The sequence below is a fragment of the Colossoma macropomum genome, unplaced genomic scaffold (genome assembly GCF_904425465.1).
Source record: "Colossoma macropomum unplaced genomic scaffold, Colossoma_macropomum, whole genome shotgun sequence".
Taxonomy (NCBI): domain Eukaryota; kingdom Metazoa; phylum Chordata; class Actinopteri; order Characiformes; family Serrasalmidae; genus Colossoma; species Colossoma macropomum.
In genome coordinates, this window is record NW_023494799.1 from 31,749,644 (window position 1) to 31,777,064 (window position 27,421).

The 27,421-nt window shown below is 39.2% G+C and overlaps 2 protein-coding genes, 1 long non-coding RNA gene and 2 other non-coding genes across 8 annotated transcripts in view; 4 read left to right on the top strand and 1 right to left on the bottom strand.

The window, feature by feature from the left end:
* Positions 1-73, bottom strand: trnar-ccg. The gene has a single exon. It is a non-coding gene; the product is annotated as a tRNA-Arg (tRNA).
* A 784-nt stretch (positions 74-857) lies between these two features.
* Positions 858-5,878, top strand: LOC118818661 (protein transport protein sec31-like). The gene is made up of 13 exons (XM_036585949.1): positions 858-1,124; positions 3,059-3,189; positions 3,280-3,390; positions 3,478-3,588; positions 3,677-3,799; positions 4,058-4,180; positions 4,273-4,325; positions 4,442-4,508; positions 4,622-4,708; positions 4,805-4,903; positions 4,998-5,081; positions 5,306-5,410; positions 5,540-5,878. Exons 1-13 carry the CDS (start codon positions 959-961, stop codon positions 5,678-5,680), a joined length of 1,401 nt encoding a protein of 466 aa, XP_036441842.1. The 5' UTR covers positions 858-958; the 3' UTR covers positions 5,681-5,878.
* A 796-nt stretch (positions 5,879-6,674) lies between these two features.
* Positions 6,675-7,921, top strand: LOC118819410. Its single transcript, XR_005008148.1, has 2 exons — positions 6,675-7,540; positions 7,739-7,921. It is a non-coding gene; the product is annotated as an uncharacterized LOC118819410 (long non-coding RNA).
* A 1,942-nt stretch (positions 7,922-9,863) lies between these two features.
* On the top strand, positions 9,864-9,936 carry trnar-ccg. The gene has a single exon. It is a non-coding gene; the product is annotated as a tRNA-Arg (tRNA).
* A 6,353-nt stretch (positions 9,937-16,289) lies between these two features.
* Positions 16,290-27,421, top strand: part of LOC118819477 (CLIP-associating protein 1-B) — a 90,730-nt gene continuing 79,598 nt past the window's right edge. For all 4 annotated transcript variants that reach the window (XM_036587285.1, XM_036587289.1, XM_036587290.1 and 1 more), the window contains exons 1-2: positions 16,290-16,401; positions 18,706-19,194. In XM_036587285.1, the coding sequence (XP_036443178.1) occupies positions 19,000-19,194 (195 nt within the window). In that variant the 5' untranslated portion in view covers positions 16,290-16,401; positions 18,706-18,999. The remainder of the gene's footprint in view (positions 16,402-18,705; positions 19,195-27,421) is intronic.

Below are 27,421 nucleotides of genomic sequence, written 5' to 3' on the forward strand. Positions count from 1 at the left end.
CGACCCAGATGGGACTCGAACCCACAATCCCCAGCTCCGGAGGCTGATGCCTTATCCATTAGGCCACTGGGCCTCAGCAAAGCACTTCTAGAGTGGAGGACTGCCACTCGATGTCTTCTGGCTTTGCCAGAGGGCTCTCCCCAGCAAGTCCAAAATGAATGGGAAGTATTGTACTAAAGCCATTACTTCATTATAATTAAGAACAACAGGTGAAGACTACTGTTCTTACTTATATACACATGTGACGTCTACAGCAGTGTTGGAGTACATTTTGGTAACATGATCACTCAGCACAATGAAAAAACTTCAGTTTAATGATGTAAGAAGTGAAAATTCATAACAAAAATATTTCACACCAAAGATTCTCTGATTGTGAAATTATTCTTAAATATACCTATTTTTTTAACCAGAGCATTTTGTTCCTACTGACAACAATTTAGTATTTACTTTCATGGACACACGGGGTACATCTTGGTAGTTTCACTGAAAATGGAATAATTTCCTCTGCAAACATATTTATGACAGTGTACAGCGGTAGATTATTTTGGTTTCTATAGTCAGAGACGTTTTAAAGGAAAGGAGGACGCACAATTAAGGATATTTGGAGGCCCGGTGTCCAGCAATGCTTGGACACATTCCTGCTCAAACATACCCACTAATCATTGCAACCAGGCAAACCGAGCGGGACACCAGCTCATCAGTGCTTATGCGGGACACGGTGCTTCAAACAGGCGCCTATTGGTGCCTTGATTACGTCTCTTTCCACGGAGACCAAGCGCTGTAAACAAGTTTGAATTCAAACTCTGGAGTCTCACTGTGACGCAGTGAAATGGAACACTAGACGCTCCATCATCGCTCTAAACAGGTGGAAAAGAACGTTGATCTTCAGTCGTTCATCGACACCACAACAGACGAGCTGATTTATCCTGAGCTCCGACATCGATCTTCATCCGCACTAATGCAGCGTTTCGCTTTTCGCAGCGGTCTTCCATCTACCGTCAACTGGCGCCCCCTGCTGTGTGTAGCCGGGGCTGCCGCCGCCGCGGCGACCATTTATTATTTTTCCAGACGGAGGAATCGGCAGAGGAGCAGAGAGGAGGCAGAAGAGCTGACCGTCATCGAAGGTACACACAGACACAAAAACAGCCTAAAATAGTTACTAATAAACAGTGTTTACATCAACAGAACCGCTCAAATAGCAGAATTATTCCAGCTAGACACCTAATATTTGAGTTATTAGCATAAGTAGCTAGGTTAAATAGCTAGTTGAGCGCTAATGTTGTTAGCTAGCTAAGTTAGCTAACGCTAGCTAAGTTTCTTTACTGACTAACGTTACTTTATTGACTATTAAGTGTCTTAATATTCAATTTCTGCATTTTATGGTCTGGAACCGGAGCTAGATAAACGTAAACTCTGAAATTGGCTACCTAGTAACGTTAAACTAGGTACACAGTTAGGTTAGATGCTACTGAAGGAAAGTCGTTAAATCGTCTCTATCTGTTTACATTCAAAACTGAGGTTAAAGGGCAATTCTGTCGGGTTTTTCCCCTGAATATCTGCAGACCTACATCATTTAAATGTAAACAAAACTCATTTTCAGTGTTTTGATATGAAATGTGGCATTTTAGAGAAATTTGTGTCAGAACTGTCTACAACGTGGTAGTGATAGGAACCAAACGTCTGAAGCCTTTAAAGCGCTCATATAACGAAGAACAGTACCGTTTATTACCCAGTCCATGCGGTCCATATATGGAAACTGTGCTGTAAAAACAGCCTGTTTAGAATTCATTGTTTCTGTATGGTCAGGAGAACCAACTCATTTACAATTATTTAATTAGCCTACAGCTGTTCAGCCCCGCCCAGTTATAATGAGGTTCTAGGGAAGGTGTATTCTCCAGGGTATATTTTGTTTTTTTTCATCTGAATTTACATGACCAAACCGTAAGGCACATTATTCAGTAACTGCATGAAATAAAAGTAAATGTTTATTTATTTATTTATTTATGTAAAAGCTCCCCTCAAATTAACAGAAAATTTATTTTATGATCATACACATATTGCTATATGCTTACAATTCACTGCTGAAAGCCAAAAATCTTAGACTCTCTTTGTATTATTTTATAAAAATAATTTTTACAGAGCAGATCACTAAAGAGACGCCATCTGTTTATAGTTTTTTGTGGAAAAATGGGTAGACTTTCAGTAGACAAATTGTGAGTTCAGCTTCTTCTATTATATGGGTTTAAAATTGCATTACCCATCTATTTGACTGGAAAAAAGACAGTTACAGCTTTCATAATACACTGACTTTTTGAATGTAGCTTATGAAATATGAAAGTTATGAAGAATATGAAGAAGTGCATTTTGGAACCACTGGTGGTCTCAAGGAGTTGAAGAGGTTAAGTTCTGAGTGCTTTTTAATGAGGCACAATACAGGGCAGCCAATCAGAACAGAGCTCATTTATCCTATATTAATAAAATAACAATAATATAAAAATTAATAATAAAATAATCTTATATTATTCTTAAAGGAAAATAAAAAAACTTCTATGGGATAAAGAGAGACTAGAAAACGGTCGTGTAAAAATTAATTATGACCATTTCTGTTACTCGAAAAAAGGACGATTATTGTTCTTTTGTTGCTGATGTGTTGTTGTTGTTGTTGTTAGTGTATTTGTGTTACTTTGTTAACTTGTGTCCAAGGAAAGTGGACTTTGTAACTTTCCTCAAACATTGTGTCTTTCCTCATTACTCCCCCACTGGGCTTGGCATTTCTTGCTGCTGTTAAAGTGCCTGTTTAAAATAAAAGAGCATTTACCCAAACGTGCAATGCTTTCAGCAACTTTTTGGATGCCAAACCACAATAGCTGTACAGGTTGTTCGAATGTTCCAAATAACAGCAAAATACAAAAATAACATTTTTATACCATGTGATGTCATGATCACACATACTGTGAAGCAGCACTGGCATAAAACCATGACTTCTATTGTTTAATTGTATTTTAATCATCACAGTTACATGACATACATAATATTCAGCTATATTTTGTATTCCTAGCACCTGTGGCTGTATGCTCTCAACATGAGCCTATTGCACCTCCTCAAAGTCCTCTGAGGCCACCTTCCCCACCTCAGTCACCACTGAGGACTCCTTCAAACCCAGGATTTTCCTGTCCAACTGCTCCTGAGGTAAAGTTATACAGATTACTGTTATCAAATACAACTGCGTTTTCATAGTTTTATTTATCAGTAATACTTTCTATATGTTTGGCATTTTAGGCAGCTGGAGATGATGCAGCACCCCAGAGCCATCCATCGGCACCCTCTTCACTGGTGCCACTGGCTGAGCCTCAGCCTGACCCAGGGTCTCCTAGTGAGAGAGCTGCTGAGGTAAGAAAAAGAAAAGACTCTTACTAGTTCTAATTACGTATTTCAGCAGTTTTTTTAGTAATAAGCACTGTATATTTGACATTATAGGTAGCTGGAGATGATCCAGCACCCCAGAGCCATCCATCGGCACCCTCTCCACCGGTGCCACTGGCCGAGCCTCAGCCTGACCCAGGGTCCCTTAGTGAGAGTGCTGCTGAGGTAAGAATAAACAGACTTTTATCAATCCTACCTACATTTTCAGCAGTTTTATTTTTCAGTAATAAGTGCTGTATGTTTGACATTACAGGCAGCTGGAGATGATGCATCTTCCCTGAGCGAGGAATGGTTACCTCCACACGTTACACCTGTGGCACCCTCTCCACCTCAGCCTCAAGGAGACCCAGCATCCACAGAGCAGAGTGCTCCTGAGGTAACACCATGCACATTGCTCTTATCCATTTTGTCAGTAATAAGTAAGATGGATTCATGTATTTCGGGCCAGTTTTAGAAACTTGTTTATTCAGCTATTAACTGATGCTTTCTAAATGAGCAATGAGTAGATTTTGCTACTCAAGTACCATAAAATAATGACTTTGTTATTCAGGACTTACAACCTATGTGTCTTACATTAACCAACACACTGTCCCATTTTACTGCAACTCACTGTACTGCATATTTGGTGTTACAGGCATCTGGAGATTCGGCATCTCCTCAGAGCCGACAAATTTCTTGTCCCCAGGCTCCGCCGCTGCCACCCTCGCCACCTCATTCAGCACCCGAGCTGCCTTCTTCCACCCAGAGTGCTCCTGAGGTAAGACTATGCAAACTGCTCTTATCAGTTCTGACTACATTTTCAGCAGTTTAACTGGTCAGGTAGTAAGAATTTCATATATGATGTTATAGGCAGCTGGAGATCTCACTGTGCCTCGTGAGGCGTATCAAGTGCCCGCTTTGTAGTAAGTAATTTAGTTTTCATCTTTTTGCTGTGAGAATTAAAGCTCTGCTAATTAAATTTATTTCAAATGATATTTACAAAGTATCCACATATATGAAGTTTGTTTTGTCACTACAGTACCTACTTTGCCATGAAGAGTCCCAACTTTCCTCTCAGGCTCGCAGCATTGCGCCAGGCTTTCACTGTAAGTCTATCAGATGAAACTTCATTCTCAATACTCAGTAACTCTGTCTTTATACACCAATACCTGTTCAGTTGATCTTTTCCGACAGCCATTTTCTTGGTTTCATTCTACAGCTTGTTCTGAGCAACAGCCACCATGCAAAATACATCAGCATAGCAGGCAGAGTCCTTCTTGGTGGACTGGCTGCTCGAAATGCCAGGGTAACAAAACACTGTCATCTAAACCAAATCTGAACTGTTCAGTCTGAATTATCTCACAAGCAAACAATGAAACGAATGTATCTCTTTTTTCTGCAGGAGCTTCCAGCCTTCCAGGAGGCATATGCTCGCCTGGTGGCCTTTGCTCAGGATGCCTCACATCATGAAGCTATTTGCACTGAGCTGGCGCAAGTTGGGGTGAGTTCATGCTCTCTTGGCCTCAGTTCGTAACATGATCACTGCTTTACTACAGTGAATGAGACTGTAATACTAATGTTTCTTATCCTGTTAGATTCAGCACTTCAACCTCTTAGACGTTGTCTTTGAGCTGGTTCTTATGGGAGTGCTGCAGGGAGCGAGGCCTCCGATCTATCCAGTAAGAAACTCTTTTTCTTAGAATCAAATGTGACTTTGTGTCCTGTATTAGATACATTAGTGCTGTAATCACCGGCTCTCCAAATGGATACAGTTCTATTCAGTAGAATGTGAGATGTAACATTAGATCTTAGATAAAGACTCTTATTCTGATTCTTGTATCATATACTTATGCACCCATAATGACTGTAAATGATCTACTCACATTTTTTGTCTCTATTCCAGACACCAGGAGGTTTCCTTGGGCACTTGGTGGACATGATTTGTTCTTTCAGTCCTGTCAGCACGCAGAGGAGACCCAGGGCTGACAAGTACTTGTTCCTGCTCCTGGTAAGTAGCACATTAATAGCATTAATAACACAAGTGAACAGCAGTAGAATTCTTTTCTTACTGTTTAAAGTGACAATGTGTAAATTAACATGATGTAATAGCATAACACTAGTTCTGTCTCTCTCTCAGGATGAGGCAATGCTCCTGCTGGAGGAGATCTTTGGCAGAGAGGAGCATGTTTATATGGACCCTGGATCCCTGGCCCTCACTCTGTGGGACTGCCTGGAGAAACATGTCCAGCAGCTGTTGGCGAGACTACAGGGCGTTTAACATCTCTGCCTTTCTTAAAACACAACATATATAGTTTAATTGTTTCATTTTTATTAATCACACCAGTATAATATTTGTAATTTTAAGTATGCTATTAAGTGCACTGTATACTGTGTTGCCAGCTGTTCGGTTTATCTACCTTGGACCTACATTTGTGACCATTTTATGACCCATTTGTTTTGTGAAACAGCTTCCCTTCGTAGGTTTACAGTTGCTGAGTGTAGCTCCTCTGTTGCTGTGGTACAAGTGTATTAGACACAGCAACATTAAATCAGCTAATTATTAAACCCTTCATGAAACAGCTCCCTCTCTAATTAGCTTAGACCAACCTTTGCTGTTGTGGGAGAATTTTACAATTTGAGCCTAAATTTTCCACCTCTGATTGGGGAGAGTAAGTACTTGACACTCTGTGGGGCAGTGGGTCTCCAGGACTGGAGATGAGAACCACTTTTCTGTGTTAGACCGCAGCACTGGTGGTCCACAACACTGCAAGGTTTAGCATCCAATTTTCAACTATACAGCTAATTAGCAAATGTATCTTACCATTTTAGAACAGTGTTTTCTATCCCCAGTCCTCCAGTGCCACCAGTTTGTGTTTTGTCTGATTTAACATAACTGATTCAGCTAAGAAGGAGATGCTCATTAGTTAATGATATGACTTGGTTCTGTTTGATCATGGAAAACACAAAATGGTGGGGAGTGATGACAGGAGAAGAGGGACTTTAATCTCTGCAGAGCTGTGACTCTCCAGGACCTGAGTTCGACACCCCTCCTACTCTAGCCCCTCATCGGAAGTCTGTCTCTGTTTCAGAACTAGCATTGCCTCTTTGGTTGGCAGACCAGACTCAATCCAGTAATAGCACTGAGGTGTTTAAAAACTCCAGCAACGCCGCTGTGCCTGATTAAACACATACCAGCATTACACATAACAGTGTCACTGCTGTGCTGTCACTGCTGTGCTATATTTGCTCAGAGGTGGTCCTTTGGATACATGTATCAAGTACTGGTAACTCGTTGTACAGGGCGCTTAATTGTAGTCAGTGTTTTATTATTGTTGTAGTTTTGTTAAGAATTGCTTATTAAAGGTGCACTCTGGCCAAAATTAAAACTTTAACCATTGCTATATCTGTATACCTGTTGTAAACTTGACTACTTGCATCTCGTCAGCTGCGCCGCAGTAGTTCTTAGTGAGATTGTCTAGGATACAGACTAGGTAAACTCCCTTCAGATTAGTATCTTGAAGGTGGGATGAACATTTGAACAAATACATTCTCTTTGGGGTGAATACATGAGAGCAGTTTTGAAATGTTTTTTGGCCTCTAGCTGGCTAATGCACAAGAAAGTTAGATTGCTGACGTTACAGTTACATCAGTGCATTTGTTTATCATTGTGAGGGTGGGGTGGAGGGGTCTCATTGTATGACATATTTGTGCAATGCATACATAGTAAATGGTAGTTTTAGGCCAGAATGCCCCTTTGAGGCAACATAAGGTAAGAATATAAAATGATTAATTTTAGTTATGTTATGTTATATATAGTTATATATGTTACAGACAACTTCATAGTAGATTTTAAGGGTATTTCTTATCATCTCTCTTTGCCTATCTTCCTTTATCTCTCTCTCTCTCTCTCTCTCTCTCTCTCTCTCTCTCTCTCTCTCTCTCTCATGTATTGGTGGACACGTTGTTTGCCTTTTCCTCTCTTGATGTGCTTGCAGGATCACCGGACCCATCTCAGTGACGTTACCCATCCATCTGTCTGTCCAGCCCTCCGTTCATCCATCCATCCACTCATCGATCCAGTACCAGGCAGCAGAGCTTTGACCGAGCTGAACTGACTGGCCTCCACCATCATCACTCGGTAGGTTCATCAAGTTATTTGGCTTTATCTGCATGAAGCCCCAACACAGCAGTTCACCATAAAACACGCAAAGAACTCTTCAGATCACTGTCCAACAAAATAACGTTACTAAATAACCCTGATACTTTTCTGTATGTTTCTACTCTTACTTTTCTTTCATAATGTTTTTTTTTTGTTTCTGTATCCGTGTTTCTCCAGATCCTGCTGTTCTGTCCAGAAATCCACATTCAGCTGATGATGGACTGGAATGAAGATGTGTGTGTGTGTGTGTGTGTGTGTGTGTTGCATGTGATGGTGTCTTGTATAAATCTTGTAAATATTGTAAATATAATTACTCTGTATTTTCTTCGTAAATAAATATTGTTATTTTGTTCGTTTAAATGTTTCTGAGATTGATTTGTTTTTCAAAAATCTGTTAGAAACATTGTTAAGCCTATGTAATGAAAATGTAAGCCAGAAGAGGTTCTGTCCTACTGGTACAGTCAAGGCAGAACCTATATAATAGTCAACTTGCCATTCGCCAGCTTCTTGTTTGAATTTTCCCTGTTCCACCTCAAATTGTGCAGCAGTTAGCTGCATTTAAGGTGGAACAGAAAAATTTGAACAAGAAACTGGCGAATGAGGGGCTGACTTCAGCCTCGTAAAATATCAAATGTTAAGAGACATTTTAGAAGAAGCTATTGCAGTTTTGTGGAAAAATATCCTGCTGGAGAAAAGCAGCTATAGCTGAGCTAAAGCTTAAAGCAAAGAAAATCAAGTCTGTATTTTCATTTACATTATATTTTTTAGCCTGTACAAGCACATTAGCACTTAGTGAGGCATATTTACAGCCAAGATGGTAAACTAATAAAATGAACATAAAGTGTGGCTCTTGGGTGGTTTGATTTTTGTTGAAAAGGGACAAAATAGCTCTTCTTAACGTCTGCGTTGCTGCCTGGTGTAGATCATTTCACTACACTAGTCTGATGTCATGTGCTGGGGATTTTTGGGTTTTAGAGACATTAGACTTTTCATTGAATCAAATAATTATGTTCCCTAAATATGATAAAACATTAATTTATAGTGACTCTGTGATTTTCAAAAGTCGACGTTGTGAGCTCAATTGTTCTTACATAGAATGACCAATGGTAAGAACTCAGGATATTTTATTATAAAAATGAAAATAACCTTTGGACAAAAAGGCATACAAGAATGAGCAACAAAGTAGACAGTGTCCGTTATGCTTGAGTTACAGTGCCATAAAACATGCTGCAGTAGCATGAAGTAAAATGTTTAAAATGTTCATTCTACTGTAAAGTATAAAATTTAATGTGCTGCACTTACAATTACATTAAAAAATCAAGCACTTGTTTTGGATTTCGAACACGATTGTAGAAGCTAAAACATCTGCTTATGGCTGGAAATATGTATAAATGAGTTCTGTATAACTTGGTATCTAAATAATTTCTTTTTTCTTGACCTCGCTAAATCAGTAAAAGGCATAAATAATATATGTGGAAATTTTCACACTTGTGTAAACATTTCGTTTGGCAGCTCACAGCTCGTATCTGTCGATCCAAAGCACTCATCCTGATATTGCAAGTGCCACTTGTCAACAGAGACCGGAAACAGAGCAGGTCGAAGCCCCCGTGCTGATCAGTAGGGGGGCCGCGTCTGTGTGTAGCTGCTGTAGTTCAGCCTGAGTGATACAGTGCAACACAGCCTTTTATATGCTGCACATATTTAAACCTAAAATACAGCTGATGTAACGCCAGCTATTGGAAAATGATTCTTAACAATACACTACAAAGCTAAAAATATGTGGACACCTGACCGTCACACCTAAATGAGCTTGTTGGACAACCTGTTCCAAAATCATAGGCATTGTAATAGAGTTGGCCCTACTTTGCAGCATGTCTGTGGGAATTTGAAGCATTCCAATTCATCCTAATGTGTTCAGGGGGGGTCGAGGTCAGTGCTCTGTGCAGGCCACTGGAGCTCCTTCACACCAAACTCCATGTATGAACCTCTTTATGGAGCTCATTTTGTGCACAGAGGCACGTTCACACTGGAACAGGAAAGGGCTTTTCCCAGACTGCTTGCACAAAATTGATAGCATATAATTGTCCAAATGTCTCTGTATGCTGTAGCATTAACATTAACCTTCACTGGAACTAAGAGGCTGAGACCAAACACTGAAAAACAGCCTCAGACCATTATCCCTCCTCCACCAAATTTTACTGTTGGTACTATGCCCTTCTGTAGGTAGCATTCTCTTGGCCTCTGGCAAATCCAGAGTCAGCACTCAGCTTTAACATAACTCAGAAAACACTGCTTTGTGTGTGGCCCAGTGGCCTAATGGATAAGGCATCAGCCTCCGGAGCTGGGGATTGTGGGTTCGAGTCCCACCTGGGTCGTTCTTCTAGATTGTGACAACGTTGCTAAACCCTTCAAACAGTTTCATGTATATGTTTCCTTTAAAGTTAGTTAATAAACTGATAATATGTGAAATGGAAAAAGCACAGAGTAGATCATTATAGGCAAAAACATTACTATAGTACCAAACTTAAGCAAATAGTCCAATCACAGGTGTTTCTCAGTCTGTTGAGGCCTCAAAAGTTTGGCCTAAAGATGCTGGCTGGAACACTGCCCTTAGCGGGTCAACAGGAGATGATTCAGGCAAGAGAGGATCCAGTAACACTGTAAGTGCAGCAATAGACTGCTGTTACGCAAATTCCAAACAGGGCCTCAACACACAGAGCTGCTCATTTTCAAATTTGATTCATGGTTGACACCTGAGGAAAACTTGTAACTGGAGAGAAAAAAGCCTCCTTCATTTCTTTTAAAATGTCTTGTTTATTTGTCTTTAATACAACCCAAAATGTTACAGCGTTGATATGTTTAATGCTGTGCAAGAAAAGCTGTGACTGCAGGTCCTTTTAAATGAGGTGCACCCCCAATACAGCATTCAGTGTAATTGCTGGCAAGATGTTCAATGTTGTGGATGTAATCTAATCTCTAACTCAGATATTAAAGTATGTGAGCTACTACAGTACACAGGTACAGTTATGGGTAGAGCTGCAATTTACAATGAATCAGGCCACATAAATAATAATATTTATACTTATTTATAATTACTATACTTTATAAGAATTTATACTTATTTGTGGGTAATTCTGTACAAACTCACATTGGATCTCTCTCTGGTTATGTCATGGATTTGAATCCAAATTTTCAAGCAAAATCTTCAATTCAATTCATAGAGCTGTGCAAAATCTTACATGTATGCTCCTATTAGTTACATTTTTCTGTAAGTAGTTAAAGTCAATGTTTAAGACTTTAAATAATTATAATTAAAATGAACTGGAGCTTAGTGGTAATTATATTGCTATTTTTGTTTGAATATTTTTCATGGATATTCGTAATGTGGTCGGACAGGCCCACAGGCCCCCAGCGCTATGGAATAACCGTTACATTGGCTTTGCCTATGTAATGATATAAAGGAATCTCTTTTAGCTCAAGCTTACATATTCATTATATTGGCATAACATTGTTTCCACTAGATTAACAATGACATTTTAAAATGAACCAATCATAGAAACATGTAGAAGAACAAAATAACAATGTTTATTTATAAATAAAATAGTTTATCCAGTTTATCATCAGCTGAATGTGGATTTCTGGACAGAATGGCAGGATCTGGAGATACACAGATTAAAGAAACAAAAATACAGTATTGTGAAAGAAAACGAGTAGAATCCAAAGAAATAATGTATAATATACACATAAAAGGTTACGGGTTATTTAATAATGTTATCTTGTTGCACAGTAATCTGAAGAGTGCATGTTTTATGGTGAACTGCAATGTTGGGGCTTCATGCAGATAAATGCAAATAACTGATGATCTCACCAAGTGATGATGGTGGAGGCCAGTCAGTTCAGCTTGGTCAAAGCACTGCTGTCTGGTACTGGATCAATGAATGGATGGGCAGATGGATGGACGGGCCGATGGACAGACAGATGGATGGATATCCACTCAGATGGGTCCAGTGATCCTGCAAGCACGTCCATAGAAACAAAACAAAACATTAAGTTTCACACACAAGATGTCCACCAGTGCATGAAGGAAATAGACACAGATAGACAGAGAGATGGAGAGATAGAGAGGGAAAGAAGAACAAAGCATCACAATAAGAAACACCTTTACAATCTACTATAAATTGTGCACAACATAACAAAACTAAAATGAACCATTTTATATACTTACCTAATGTTGCCTTAAAGGGGCATTCTGGCCTAAAACTACCATTTACTATGTTATGTGTCATGTTATGTAATATTCTGGTGCAGGACTGAATCTCTCAGTATGATCAGACTGACAAAATTAATGATTTATCTTTTCAACCATCAATGTTCTCTCACTATAATAACCAGCATGCATTGTTTAAAAGCTCCTCCCACCCTCAAGATACATCATAAGAAAGGCTTTTCCTGCTCTACTACACAGAAAATCTCACTCTAATAAATGTTATGATGTGAGTAGGCATGTTTACAAAAGATATAGCAATTGAACTTTTAAAATTTAAACTGTATTTTGTGTATTTTGCTGTTATTTGTAACACTGACGTATAATCAGATATAACTTACTATGGCAGTGACAACCTGTGCAACCTATAAAGCTGTTTTGCTTACTGTCTAAAATAATGAATGAATCTATATGTGTCTCCTGAGTTTTTATATATAATTCTTTAAAGAAATATATACATTATCTTTGGGACCAGAAAATGTCATAATTCATTTTTACGTGGCAATTTTCCAGCCTCTCTTTATCCCATAGAATTAAACAGATATATTTGTTACTGTGCTTTTAAGATTAATATAGGATAAATGAGGTCTGTTCTGATTGGCTGCCTCTATTGTGCCTCATTCAAAAAGCACTCAGAACTTCAACTTTCCCTAGAACTTCATTAATACTGGGCGGGGCTAAACAGCTATAGGCTAAATAAATATATGTAAATGAGTTGCTTCTCCTGACATTGCAGAAATAATGAATTCTAAATAGGCTGTTTTCACAACACAGTTTCAGTAAATGGACCGCATGGACTGGGTAATAAAAGGTAACTACAGTTTTAAAGGCTTAGCCCTTTAAAGGCTTCGGACATTTGGTTCCTATCACTACTATGTTGTGGAGAATTCTGACACAAATTGTTTCTCTAGAATGGCACATTTCATATCAAAACACTGAGAAAGAATTTGTTTACATTTAAATGATGTTGCTAGATATGCAGAAATTTGGATAAAAAAACAACAGAATTGCCCTTTAACCTCAGTTTTGAATGTAAACAGAGATGATGTGACGACTTTCCTTCAGCAGCATCTTACTGTCTATCTAGTTTACTAGCTAGCTAATTTCAGAGTTAACGTTTATCTAGCTCCGGTTCCAAACCAGAAAAGCGAATAAATTAAATAATGAGACTTTTCTGTATTTCTGACTCGTTAGAAATAACTTTACAATGTAAGAACTTAACAATGTTAGCGCCCACCTAGCTATTTAACTTAGCTACCTATGCTAAGAACTCAAATATTAGCCATCTAGCTGGAATAATTCTGCTATTCGAGGGGTTTTGTTGATGTAAACGGCGTGTATTAGCAACTATTTCAAGCTGTTCTCGTGTCTGTGTGTGGGTCATTCTACAGAAACGTCCACTTTTCTGTCTCTCCATAGGAGTCACTGGTGTTACCGATCGTCATTGGTGTTACACGTAAGAAAGGTAACACCAGAGACATTTTTAATGAACAATGCATTTTACAAAATGGCTGCTACAGAGAATCAAACCACATGTTGTCAATCATGGAATATCCACTAAAATAATTAATTTATTCCATTATTTTTTCACAGTTACCTCAGAATAAAGTAGGTCACACCAGTGACGTCAACTAAAAGCTTCATATGAAATCATGAGCTAAATGAGAAAATCTCTGATAACTGAAAGACACAGTGAACTCACCATGTGCTTTTTTCATAGATCCTCAGAAAATAGGTAAAAGGAAGTCAAGTGATGTCAACAGTGTGATTTTTATTTCAAAATAAGAGATTTTTTCTTATGCGGTAACACCAGTGACACGACTCTTGGGGACAACTACTTTTATTATGTATTTTATAATATTTATTTGGCATTTGTTCTCTTTATGTCATTTGATTTATACGTTCCATAGTCATGTATAGATTATTGTAGTTAAAACTGCTGAAAAATGTTTTTTCCTCAAAATACGGCCTCACCCTTCATACATGACTGTGGGGACAAGCACTTCTGTGGTGCTTGGAATACTAGATAATTGATTTAAAAACCAATATTGCTACATTGATGGATCAAGAAGGAGTAATTGTTAAACTAACTTATTGTTTTATTTAAAAATATAAATAAATTGTATTGTGTTTTTCAAGTTTAATATATCTGTAAACGCTAGGAACACAAAAACGGACGTTTCTGTAGAATGACCCGAGTACCTTCGATGACGGTCAGCTCTGCTGCCTCCTCTCTGCTCTGGAAAAATAATAAATGGTCGCCGCGGCGGCGGCAGCACCGGCTACACACAGCAGGGGGCGCCACCTGACGGTAGATGGAAGACCGCTGCGAAAAGGGAAACGCTGCATTAGTCCGGATGAAGATCGTATCATTATTATTGTAGGAAGTCTAAGACAACATAACATACAACAAGCAGCAGTAAGTACACCCCTGTATTTACACATTAAATAAATCATAATCAATATACAATTCCAAAGTCCTTTTTGCTTTCTTGTTTTTGAAATTTACCATAATAATTAAACATTGTACAAAAAAGAAATACTTTTACATCTAATCTATCCATAGAGAAATAAACAACAACATCTGAAACATCCAGTGCAATACAGTGTCCAGTCTTTCTTCTTACAACATTTTAACCCTTCAATCCAAAACACTTTTACACTAGTATACATAGATCAGGCATAGCATTATGACCACCTCCTTGTTTCTACACTCATTGTCCATTTTATCAGCTCCACTTACTATATAGGTGCACTTTGTAGTTCTACAGTTACAGACTGTCGTCCATCTGTTTCTCTGCATACTTTGTTAGCCCCCTTTAACCCTGTTCTTCAGTGGCCAGGACCCCCATGGACCCTCACAAAGCAGGTACTATTTGGGTAGTGGATCATTCTCAACACTGCAGTAACACTGACGTGGTGGTGGTGTGTTAGTGTGTGTTGTGCTGGTACGAGTGGATCAGACACAGCAGTGCCCCTCACAAAGGTCATATTTGGAATAATAAGCCTATTTATTTTCAAGAATAAATCTCTCTTTCTTAAAAAATGGCTTGATAACAATATTATGATAGTAAAATAACTCTTGAACGCTGATGGCTTTTTGTTGACATATAGTGGATTTCTTAGTAAATTTGGAGTGTCAGTCACAGCCAAAAAATGAGCTGTAGTTTTTGACGCTATATGACAACAAATGTTACAGCTTATTAAGCTCAGTAAGTGGTGATGTGGATGTCATATGGACTGGGATTTTTATTGGGGAAACTGATATCCTTCAATATAAATGTACAAACAAATACATGAGGCAAGTCATATCTTATGATAAAATTTATAAACAACCAAATCCATGAGCTCAAAGCCCACATCCCTCTCAGACCAGCTGCATATGTTTGCAGTGCTGTAAATGGGTTTACTGAGACAGTACTGTGGCTCTAATATCACACAACTGTCTTAAACTTCTATCTGAAATAGTCAAACTCATTAAATTATTCCTTATGAAGCCCTTTGGTCTCAAACAAAATTGTCATTAATAACAGAAGGCTAACTGCTCAATTCCACCTTAAAACTAAGTCATCTAAACAGGGGAAAATGGCCAAAGTGATACATATTTGCCAGTTCAGAAAGTTGTGACACTGAGAGACACTCGATTAGTAGGATGTTTGATCAAAGAGTTTAATTCCTGCAAAATTAAGTTGTTAAGCTGTAAACAAATCAGTCAGAGTTAGAATAATGCACAGTGGTGGTGACATGAGCCAGATATCTAAAGATGTTAATGCCAAAATGATTTCATAAGCGCATTATTATTATTATTATTATTATTATTATTATTAAAAATAGTAAACAATATTATTATTATTATTATTATGATTAATAATAATAATAATAATAATAATAATAATGATAAAAAATATCAGTATTACTGAAAAAAAGATTTTGTAGGTCTGATTCAAATTATGTAAAAATTAAAACAACAAAAAAGGAGAAAAAACTGCATATATAGTGATGGTACACATCTGTCTAATTCTGAGCTGCATTACTGAAAGTCATTAGGGGAGAGTGGACTAAGGTAATTGCTACACTGGTCATTGCTACACACAGAACATTGCTAAATCCTAAATCAGTTCACTACATAAAGAACAGGGTCGATTCGAGACACAGCCCCAATTTGACAGCAAAGTCTTAGCACCTTTGTGACCAAATCAGGTCTCTCACTTGTAATCATTCACTACATAGTGCACAAAAGATCGATTAGGGACACTCCCCAGTGTTACAGTAAATCTAGTCCCCTTTATAAGCTAACCAGCGCGCACGCGTTCGTTCGGTGGATCTCTATGCATTGAAGTACGGGATAAAAAAGGAATAAAACCGGAGTTTTTCCCCTACAGAAACAGTTAGCCAGGAGAAGGCGCTGTCTCAATATTCTTGCCTGCAGGCGCAAAGGCGCTACTACAGGCGCATGCGCGTTGCCGCCTTTATTCGGAGCAGGCGCTTCGGGGCGGAGAGCGGCGCTGCCGTTTTACACAAATATCAGATCAACAAAAGCTGGAGCGATGCTCAGAGCAGGGCGATAACACGGCAAGTACGTCTGTCTATATGTCGTTGTCTTTCGGTAGCTGTAGTTTTTCTGGACGTAGCTGCATTTCTGCATTTCTCCGTCCACGGGCAGGAGCAGTTTCCTCTGCGTTGCCAGCTTGTTGCAAGTTAGCTGATGCCCAGCTAATCAATGAAAATAGTTTGTTGCAGTGGGCTGTGCAGCTAACCGGCTAAGCTAGCTAGTTAACTGCATATTCAAAATGCTTGACTTCTTGACTTTGCAGTGTGGTCTGCCAGAAGTTAACGCTACCTTTTAGACAGCGAACACATTGTGTCAGTTTTTACAATATTGCTCTTAAAAGTGAAGCGGCGTCTTAGCCTTTTTCACGGCTATATTGAAAAAGCACGAGTATTTGGTAGTTAATAAACAAATAAGCTGAAGTCAAGCTTGTTATTCTCCAGCTTCTCGTTTGAATTTTCCCGTTCCACCTTAACTGGTGCAGCGGTTGCATTCTGGCGCCTCGGAATTTAAGGCGGAACGGGAAAATTCGAGTAAGCTTGGCTTCATCTCCGTCCATTTATGTGGTGGACGAAGAATGTCAGAATTTAACTGCTGCACCATTTAAGGTGGAACGGGGAAATTAATGCTGAAGCTGGCGAATAGGAAGCCAACTTTAGCATCGTTATAAATGGTGCTCTAACACGGGACAGGAGGGCTTTTCTGTTTGGACTGGAATAGTCATGGGATGATTTTTTTACCAGAAAACAAAGCTAAGCTGCATTTAAGTCTAATGGCTGGTGTCCAACTTTAACAAAAAACCAACGAAGTTACTGCGATGTTGTCAGGTTGAGGATGAGGTTAAACTCCCACAGTATTTGGAGGCTGAAATCAGACTAAAACAATTCCGGATTCACTTGTAAACCGCTGCTGTTAATAAGTAAAACTACTGGTAGCTTTTCTAGGTGCTCTGCTGTTAATGCAGTGTTTTTGAGGCCATGCTGTCAGCAGGAGGCTACAGAGCTAACTTAGCTGGCTAGCATCTGCCTGGTACTGTCTGACAGGAGGGAACACTTAATATTTTTCTTCCAAACTATGAGATTCTTAAACCTTTCTGACAGATCCTATAGCAGTAGTCCTGGTCACTTTTTATTTTTGTTTTTGACAGCTGGGTCCTGTCTCACTCAGGCACTGAAGCCCAGGCCAGTGGCCATCCTGTTTACACTGGTAGCAATAGACAGAATAGATCCTTGCTGTTTCAATAATGTTGGGTTTTTCTCTGTTTTTCTAAATGGGACAGAAGATTACAGAAAATATATATGTACTCAAATTGGTTAAAAAGATGATATTGTTCTTAAGCTTCGCCAGACATGCAAATTTAGACAAACTGTTATCATCTGCAAAATTATTGCAATTGTATCCTCAGTTATGAAGTATCACAGGTGAGCTTTACAGAACCTATAGCTTGCATTTTCGCTGATTGTAATAAACACTGATCAGCCATAACATTAAAATCCTTGTTTCTACACTCATTGTCCATTTTATCAGCTCCACTTACTATATAGGTTCACTTTGTAGTTCTACAATTACAGACTGTAGTCCATCTGTTTCTCTGCATACTTTGTTGGCCCCCTTTTACCCTGTTCTTCATTGGTCAGGACCCCCACAGAGTAGATATTATTTGGGTGGTGGGTCACTCTCAGCACTGCAGTAACACTGACTTGGTGGTGGTGTGTTAGTGTGTGTTGCGCTGGTCTGAGTGGATCAGACACAGCAGCGCTACTGGAGTTTTTAAACACCTCAGTGTCACTGCTGGACTGAGAATAGTCCACCAACCAAAAATATCCAGCCAACAGCGTCCTGTGGGCAGCGTCCTGTGACCACTGATGAAGGACTAGAGGATGATCAACACAAACTGTGCAGCAGCAGATGAGCTATCGTCTCTGACTTTACCTCTACAAGGTGGACTGACAAGGTAGGTGTGTCTAACAGAGTGGACAGTGAGTGGACACAGCAGCAGGACTACAGTCTGTAATTGTAGAACTACAAAGTGAACCTATATGGTAAGTGGAGCTGATAAAACAGACAGTGAGTGTAAAAACAAGAAGGTGGTTGTAGTGTTATAGCCGATTGGTGTAATTAGCATATGATTACCATTCTGTTCATAGATTAGAAAGATTGTATGAAGGAAGTGGTTAAATAAATAAAGACAAAGACATTATTAATATTCGGCCCTATCAGTTATAGGCTAACTGCTTTTTGCTGTCTTCTGTGGTGTACTTTTAGTCGGGTATGCTTCTTTGATTACTTTGATGGTCAATACAGGTAACTTTCAATTTGACTTTCTTGCAGAGCGACGAACACTACAGAAGAATGAGGGACTCAGCGTTGGATTCACTTCCCTTCACAGATGACTTGCCAAAGTCTTTCCGTTACCAGTGTTTGAAGTGTTTACTGTAATAGCTTTAAGCCAACATACGGTGCACACTTGCCAGCACAATCAACAGAGGCTTCCAAATAAAGGGACATCATTTTGGGAATAAATTGCCAGTTTTGCACCTTCGCTGATCACTTTTATTGCGTTTGGCTGCTTTTTTATGCATTGCTCTGGGTTCCGGTCTCTATCTGGTCCAATCCTAAAGAAATATGGAGACCAATGTGGAGTATATCGTAGGGCAAGTGATGCAGAAAGACTTGGGGCGACGACTACAGGTTGGACAGGAGATCATAGACTACATCTTGGACAGACAGAAGTCACATGATCTGGAGCATGATCAGACCATGTTGGACAGGATGGTGGATGGCCTGGCTACTTCATGGGTCAACTCCAGCAATTTCAAGGTGACTTAAACAAATGTTTGTTTTCATTTCTTTTTGTGTAGTCAAACAAATAGTGATATCAACCCAGAGATCACTAGAACACTGTACTGGCTGTGTGTTGTTATGTAGACTAACATTGGTGGTGCATCTCATTTAGGCATCACACTTCAGCAGAAAATGCAGCAAATCATTTAGATGAAAATGGCTATTGATTTTGAGAATGCTAAAAGCAGCTGCCCTGATTCCTGGAAAGAGAGCAGGGAGCTTCTTTATATAATGGAATTCAGCAGGGCTTGCTTTAGGCCTGGCCATCTACTGATATGTTCTCTGTGTGTCTCATTATTAATTGGAATTCATTTTTGGTGTTTTGAAAGCAGTTCAATATAGTTTAGAAAAAATAACAGGGTTATTTGTTTTGAAACCTCTGCCTCGTGGACACTCCGCTGTCTGTCTTCAGTATTAGTTTTTATTGCCTGACATGTAGGAAAATTTGTTTTGGCATGTTTAATACTGCCTGCCATAAAACACACAGATACACAACATATATAGACAAAACAGTTCATAATTTATAATGTTTTTTTGTCTGCAGCAGTCATGCTTTCTTAAATCAATCTTTCCAGGAATATGGGTGCACCAATTTCCTTATTAACTCCTAGGGTGCAGTACAAAGTAGGTGGAACTAAGTAGGCTACATTCACAAGTTGAAGAAATATACCAGGCTCACAATTATCACAGATCAACCTAAAAGATAGCAAACAAAATGCAAATGTTCTGCAAGTATGACTGTGATACCGCACTGTTAAATCAAGCAATTTGGCCTGCAACAGTCACAAAAAAGGGCTGTAATAACTTGGTGGGACTGTTAAATGCTGTGTAATCTTTTTAAGCAAATTGAGTCCAACTAATCTAGAGGTTTAAGCAACTATATGCTATTTTGCATCATGGATGGCCTGCTTATGTCTTTACGCTGTAAACTCTGTGACCTCAGAATGTGTCGTGGCAGTGACTGCAGTTAATGTTATGAGTACAGTGGAAAGTATTCCAGGAGTAAGAAATTCTGCCTGGAAAATACATTCGGAGGTTTTGTGGATTTTTGGCAGCAGCTTTCAGCAGACCATAATATTGCCCCGTCTTAAGTGTGCTCCATATTAATCTGTACGAACTGTAGCTCAGTCAGGCTGGAGTAGTGGTTATGCAGTCACTCCTGATCATTTGCGTTTCCTGCTCGTCACTGTGGTGCTTTCTTTTAAGCTCGTGATGGGTTTTTAATTGGAGTGACCACTATGTTTTCATGGCCGTCTGTCATTTTTGCAAGGCTGAGTGCTGAGCTAAAATGGATTACCAACCAGAATGATTTCAGTGGGACGCGAAGCCTAAAAGAAAAGCTTATAGAAAAATTAAGTTTACACACTTTTGCCCAAATATGGTGGATCAGCCAAGACAGGTCTGCCATGTAAAGTTTGCTTTAAAGCTACAAGGCTAATATAATAATGTCTATGTTACCCAAAATCTTTCCTTACGTTTTTTAGATAAATCAGCCCTTACAGTGCCAGTGCAAAATCAAGAAGCAAATTTATAACACCCATGGCTTGGCTGATCCACTATGTTCAGAGTGAGGAGACAGTTGTTGGTACGTTGTGCATTAAGCATTCTCACTCAATCTGACATGTCCCTGGGGGTTGGGCGGTTGGGCGGTATAATGGCAATATGGTACATTGTGGTATTTAAAAATTATGCCAGTATTTCAAATTGTGATGTCAGATTTCTATTCCACGCGTGAACGGCCGAATGAGCACGTTTATGTTCAGCTTCGGCTTTCACACTAACAGCTGTCACTCGGCTTTGCACTCTCGGATGTCCTCTAAACGAATGTTATTTTAGCATCAGTTAGCTGGAACGAAGCCTGTGCTGTGTTGTGTGGTAAGTTTGGTCTGATAACTAAGCTGTCGTTAGCTTAGCCAAAGCGCCTCTGCCCCAAACACAGCAGAACAGTTTGGCTTTCTTTTGTTCTCTCAGACATTAGTTTTTATCAAAGAAACTTGTTTTAACAGAGCATCAGTTAGTGAGAATCAAACCTGTGCTGTGGTGTGTTGCACTGTTTGGGTCTGTAGCCTACTTGCTAAGCTAACGTTAAGTTAGCTGATTAGGCTACAGATCCAAACACCATAGAACAGGTTTAATTTCGCCTTTTTTCTATTCAACGCCGGTTGCTCAACTTCGCTCCCTCAGATTTGAATCGTTTAGTGGGTTTAATTAGTGCAAGGCATGTTGCAGTACACAGAAATATAATTGCAATTTGGTATTTTGTCCACATTGTGCAGCCCTGATGTCAACTGGAACAATTCCAGCATCATGTCAAGCTTCAGACAGCTTTCAAGGCCCTATACTAGACGTCTATTTATTCACTGATGTGCTTAATGGAGCAAGTGTGCTTTTGTGCATAAGAACCCGCTGGGGTTTGATGTGGTGTAGCCTGCATGTGTGGAGCTGGGGTACATTAGACTGATGGCTCCTTCATCTGAGCAGCACTGACCTCAGGCTGACTTCTACAGATGAACTGCAGGAACTGACACATGTCTAATCTTTCTCCGTCATGCTATATTATCCTTCTGTTTCAGCCACAGGCTCTATCCTGTGTGACTGCTAACACTTTAGCTATGAGTGAACCGGAACCTGCCAGACATGTGTTTGACACCGCTAGTGCAGAATAGGCTTTTAGCTGTACTGTTAAAGTGCCTGGTTTTCAGAAAATAGCATGTAGGCTCTTTTCAGGTGCTGAATTTGAGTGGAGGGTCATTTCTAAAACTGAACTTGATTGATGGTGTAGTTAAAGAAGTAGTTTGGCAAAAATGTATATTATTGTCCCCTTACCCAATTAGTAAAGACATGTTTAATGGCTGAAGTTAGCTAGTTTTCCCCTGGAGCTGTGAGGCTAATGTAGTTGAGGAGTATAGAAGCTTCTGTCTTAAAACTTAGCAAACAACATGCCTAAATCACAACATACTGGCCAGAAACCATATCCAGTTGTTAAGTAACCTCAAGATACACTTGCTTACGTAGTTTCTAATACTGTAAGATATACTCTTATACACAGCATAGCTAAAAAAAAACACACAGAGCTGGCTAGCAGCCATCTTGAAGCCAGAAGCTAGTCTGTGCCCTTTTTAAACGTTTGTAATATGAGGGAAAGCTGTGAATTTGACTTTTATATACAATTATTCCTTCAGTAATGTAGCTAACTCTACAGGGCTCGAAACTTCACACATTTGTGTTTACCGAAGTACACTACAAAACTAAGTGGACATCTGGCTATCACACCTATATGAGCTTGTTGGACATCCCATTCCAAAACCATGAGCAATAATATGCCCTCCTTTTGAAGCTCTAACAGAATCCACTCTTCTGTGAAGGATTTCCACAAGATTTGGAGTGTGTCTGTGGGAATTTGTGACCAATCAGTCAAAAAGCAATTGTAAGGTGAGGTACTGATGTTGAGAAGGTCTGGCTTGCAGTTGACGTCCCATTTCATCCCAAAGGTGTCCATTGAGGTTGAGGTCAGGGCTCTATGCAGGCCACTGGAGTTTTTCCACATCAGACTCATTAAACCATGTCCTTATGGAGCTCATTTTGTGCACAGGGGCACAGTCATGCTGGAACAGGAAAAGGCCTTCCCCAAAGTGTTGCCACAAAGTTGGAAACATATAATTGTCTACAATGTCTTTATGTGCTGTAACATTAACATTTCCCCTCACTGAAACTAAGAGGCCTCACCCAAACCATGTAAAACAACCCCAGACCATTATTCCTCCTTCACCAAACTTTACTGGCATCTCCTAAACCAAAATTGGTACATTAGACTACCAGATAGTGAAGCATGATTCATCGCTCCAGAGAACACGTTCCCAGTGCTCCAGAGTCCAGAGCTTTACACCACTCCAGCCAACGCTTGGCATTGCGCATTGTGATCTTAGGTTTGTGTGTAGTTGATGTTGCTTTCAGAGGTAATTTGGAACTCTGTAGTGAGTGACCCCACAGAGGATAGGCGATTTTTTTAGGCCCCGCTCTGTGAATTTGCGTTCTGAGTTATTGTGGCTCCATTTCACAATAATAGCACTCACAGTTGACCAGGGCAGATCTAGCAGGGCAGAAATTTCACAAGCTGACTTGTGACAAAGGTGGCTTCCTGTGACAGATTTAAAATTACTGAGCACTTCAATGACCCATTCTACTGCCAGTGTTTCCTTATTGAGATTACATGTGCTTGCTATGTGCTTGATTTCATGCACCTGTGTTTCAATAAATAGGAGATAGGAGATGGCTACGTGCTTTCAGCCATATACAGCAACTATACTTTTATACAGTCCAATCTGTATACGTGGCAGTGATTAAATATTCATTGAGGGATCTCTGATTGTTTATGAGTCAGTAGGGGGGTAGCTGATGTTGTATTAGCATTTTTAAGTGATTGCAGCGCCAGCCTCTGTGCACTCAGTATTCCTGAGGGGCACTGTGGAGAGCACACGTGTCACCTTGGAGGAGCGCACAGCACGTACATCGCTGTATCTGCAGCTCTGACTAGAACCTGGTAGTGTAGTGACACTCAAACATTAGGGAATGGAGAGGGACCTGAACAGCTCTGGGCCACAAAATTGAGGCATGCAGAGAGTCATGTTTCACTGTGAAGAAAAGAGTATAACAGTGTTGGGGGTCTGTATCATGGAAAATTGTGGTATCATGGCTAAAGTGTATATTTAAAGGTCATGTACATATATCAGTCTTAAAGGAACAGTCATTAAAAATAGCCTGTTGAGTTCTATGGGATAAAGAGATGTTGGAAAATGGTCATGTTTTTATGTTTTTGATTCCTAAAACCACATGAAGTGGAGTTTAGGTTTCCTTTAATGTGGACCTTAAATCAGCAGCATGTTTTGATCTTTTTGTGATTGAATAGTTTTAATAAGCATAAATTAGTGGAACTAGTGCATATTGGTTCAGTAAGCGTGCAATTAGATCACCTGCTATTGTGTCTTTATTCAAGGTGCTTTTTTGTGCTTTGGGAATAATCAGTGGTTCCTTGCAACCCCTGATTGGTAGGGAAACAACTTTCCTCTTTTCCTGTCTGTAACATGATGACTTTATTGATGACCTAGTGCTGCACTCACTGGCAATAAAGCTGACTAAGCAGTGATTATGAGTAACAGCTCACAGGCTGGAAGAAGTTTTGTGATGGCCAGTGATAGTTGAGCATGTTGTTTGGACTTGATTCTAACCTGAAATATGTACGGCCTGACTGATATGACATTTGTTTTGTGATCAGTTTTTATTGATTTTGTGACAAATACATTCCACTTAGAAATACAGACAAAAATAAATACAGTCACTGTTACTGTTTTTACAAAGTTACAGATTCCATCGGCTAATAGAAGTTTACAGTACTGTGCAGTTGTTGGAGCTCAACCTTCATTTGTTTAATTCCCAGCCAAAACAGCCATCAAGTACAGTTATTCATTTTGCAGGAATAATTTCTGAGGAGATTAGATAAAAGATAATCCACTTTCATGAGTGGAAAGTAAATGGAAAAACAGGAGTGTCCAAAACTAGAGTTTAAAGTATTTTTAAAAGTTATATAGAAAACTGGACTAACAACTGCGCAAGACCTGGGTCCAGATGCCAACATCATTAAATATGTTTGGAATTACTTGAATTTTGAGAAGCAGAAAGTGCAACCAACTTCTAAGACTGAGCTTTGGAGGTATGGAAAAATATCCCTGCAGATTTCTTTAAAAACTGAAAGCAAGTATCTCAAGAAGAATAGAAGCTATAATTAAGGTTAAAGAAAATTTTGAAATTATGTTTAGTTGTTGAGACTTTTTTCCTGGCACTGAAAAATCAATAGCTTGTACTTAATGGCCATTTTGACTGGAAGTGAAATAAATGAAGGGTGTTGTCTGACTTTCAAACATCATCAAAATTGGACGGCATTGCATTAGTCTAGTTACGCAGTGCTTTACTTACTGATGTTATTGTCATTTATCACCTGTGAATGGTCAAGAGATCATAGATCTGTTTTTAATCCATCAACATTTATCCATAACCTTGATTAAAAGATTTTTTGGTAACACTTTACTGTAGGGTGCTGTTTATAAGGCTACATGACACCTACATAAGGTTGTTATGACAACTGACATAACCCTACATAACTGTTTATAAATGCTTATTCCAACAGGCGCCTGTGATGATGTACGGTACCCCTTACACATCACAGAGTAAACACTGAGTGTATATACTTACCTGCACTTACCTGAGGACCGATCATCCTTGCCTTTAAGGACCAAAAGAGAACTGAATGGGTTCACCTGAGTTTTACTTACCTGGGTGAGTCCATCCTCTGTGGAAGAGGAGGGAGGAACAAAACCTGAATGAGAGAAAATGGTGTTTAATAAGTGTACGCAGAATTGTAAATGCATGTTAATGACGTCATGAATGTGGATGGGAACAGCAAGTAGACAATATAAATTATATTTACTGTTGCATGTAAATATTTAAATATTCAGAGCTCTTGTTTTAACCCAGGCCAGTAATGGTTTATTCTAGGGGAGGAGCACCCTGTATATAAGCAGCATTACTGGGGGTACAAAGAATTCTTTCAGCTCAGTGGATGACTGAATGTAATGAATGTTGGAGATCTGTATGACTTTGCAGTCATTGATCTGTCTTCTAGTTGTAGAGACTATTTTCGTTTTGTTTTCCGTTTGAGTGTGCGTGCGTGTAAATATGTATATAGCTGTGAGCGTTGGTGTGTAAATAAAGGTGACGGGGAGAAGAACTCTTATGCCAGCTCAACTTTTTCCAATTCCTCAGACCATTTGCCCGACACTACCCATAAAGTGTGTCCCCTACTACAGCATACTGCCGGATTGAGGGACACGCTTTATCACAGCGTCATCTGTCATACAGGCTACTTTAGCTAACTTTGATCAAAATTGGCCAATTTAACCTGTATAGCAAATGATGCGTATTGTAACAAGCATTTATAAACAGTTATGTAGGGTTATTTCAGTTATCATAACAAGCTTATGTAGGTGGCATGCAACCTTTTGAACAGCGCCCTATAGTAAAGTGTTACTGATTTTCTCTTCTGAATCACCACTGACATTACAGTTAAGGAAAACACCACATAGTCTTCAATACTGTAAATATTTTAGGGCTGGGGTCCACCATTCTTGGTGATTGTGTTGGTTTGTAATTAGTTCTTTTTTATCACTTCATTTCATTTTATTTTAATGTTAGATCATATCATCCTCATGATAAATGTTGTATTTGAGTGCATTTTACAATTTTTGTTATTTTAATTATTTCAGTGTTTTGTGTGTAAATTTACCACTTCAGTCTGTATGTGACCAATCAGTTATTGTCACCTTAGTAGTTCATTATAATATGTGTATTATAGTTAAATGCAAAGTCAAAGTAAATGGGTGTGAATTCAGGCTGTGTTTATACTGGGTCAGTGTCTCAGACAGGCGATTTGGAACGAACATGTGATGTATGAAAGCAGTAATCCCTCCTCCTGTTTTTCCTGTTCTCCATTATTGTTTGTCTGGCTTCTTTCCTCTCATTGCCTCCAGCATGGTCGTAACCTCTTTTCAGGCCTTTCAGTGTCTGCCCTGTTGATTCAGGATTAAGCTGCATATCATATCTGTTATTACTGTCTGTGTAGTTTATGCTGGGCAGGTATGAGGTAGACTCATTACTTGATGGATTTCGCCTACTTTTACTGCATAATGACCACTGTGCTGTCTCTCGACCTTGGCTAGGAGACATGAACATGGTTGCTTAGGTATAGCTTGACGAATAAAACATGACGTTTTTCTTATTTAAATGAATCTCATGAGAAGCAACTAACAAAAAGATCACAGGCTAACTCGGTTGTGGGTGTTGTGAATAGAATGTTTATTAGGATAGTATAATAAAAGTATAGATAACAACCTCTTATATGTAGTGACTCTGTTGGGGATGCACTGGGGTGCTTTAGCGTTCACACTACAAATGTCATGGCTATATGAGTCATATGAGCTAAAATATGGTGTGCATGCACTGCTGAGAGTCACCTTGTAAAGCCTGAAATAATCATTTAAAAGTCAGGGGTGTTGGGATGGATTTTGTGGGAGTTTTTCTAACCACGTCCCATATCTTTATGTATTAACGTCACATGCATAGGCTCAAAAATAAGGTCCAGCTTGATTTTTAG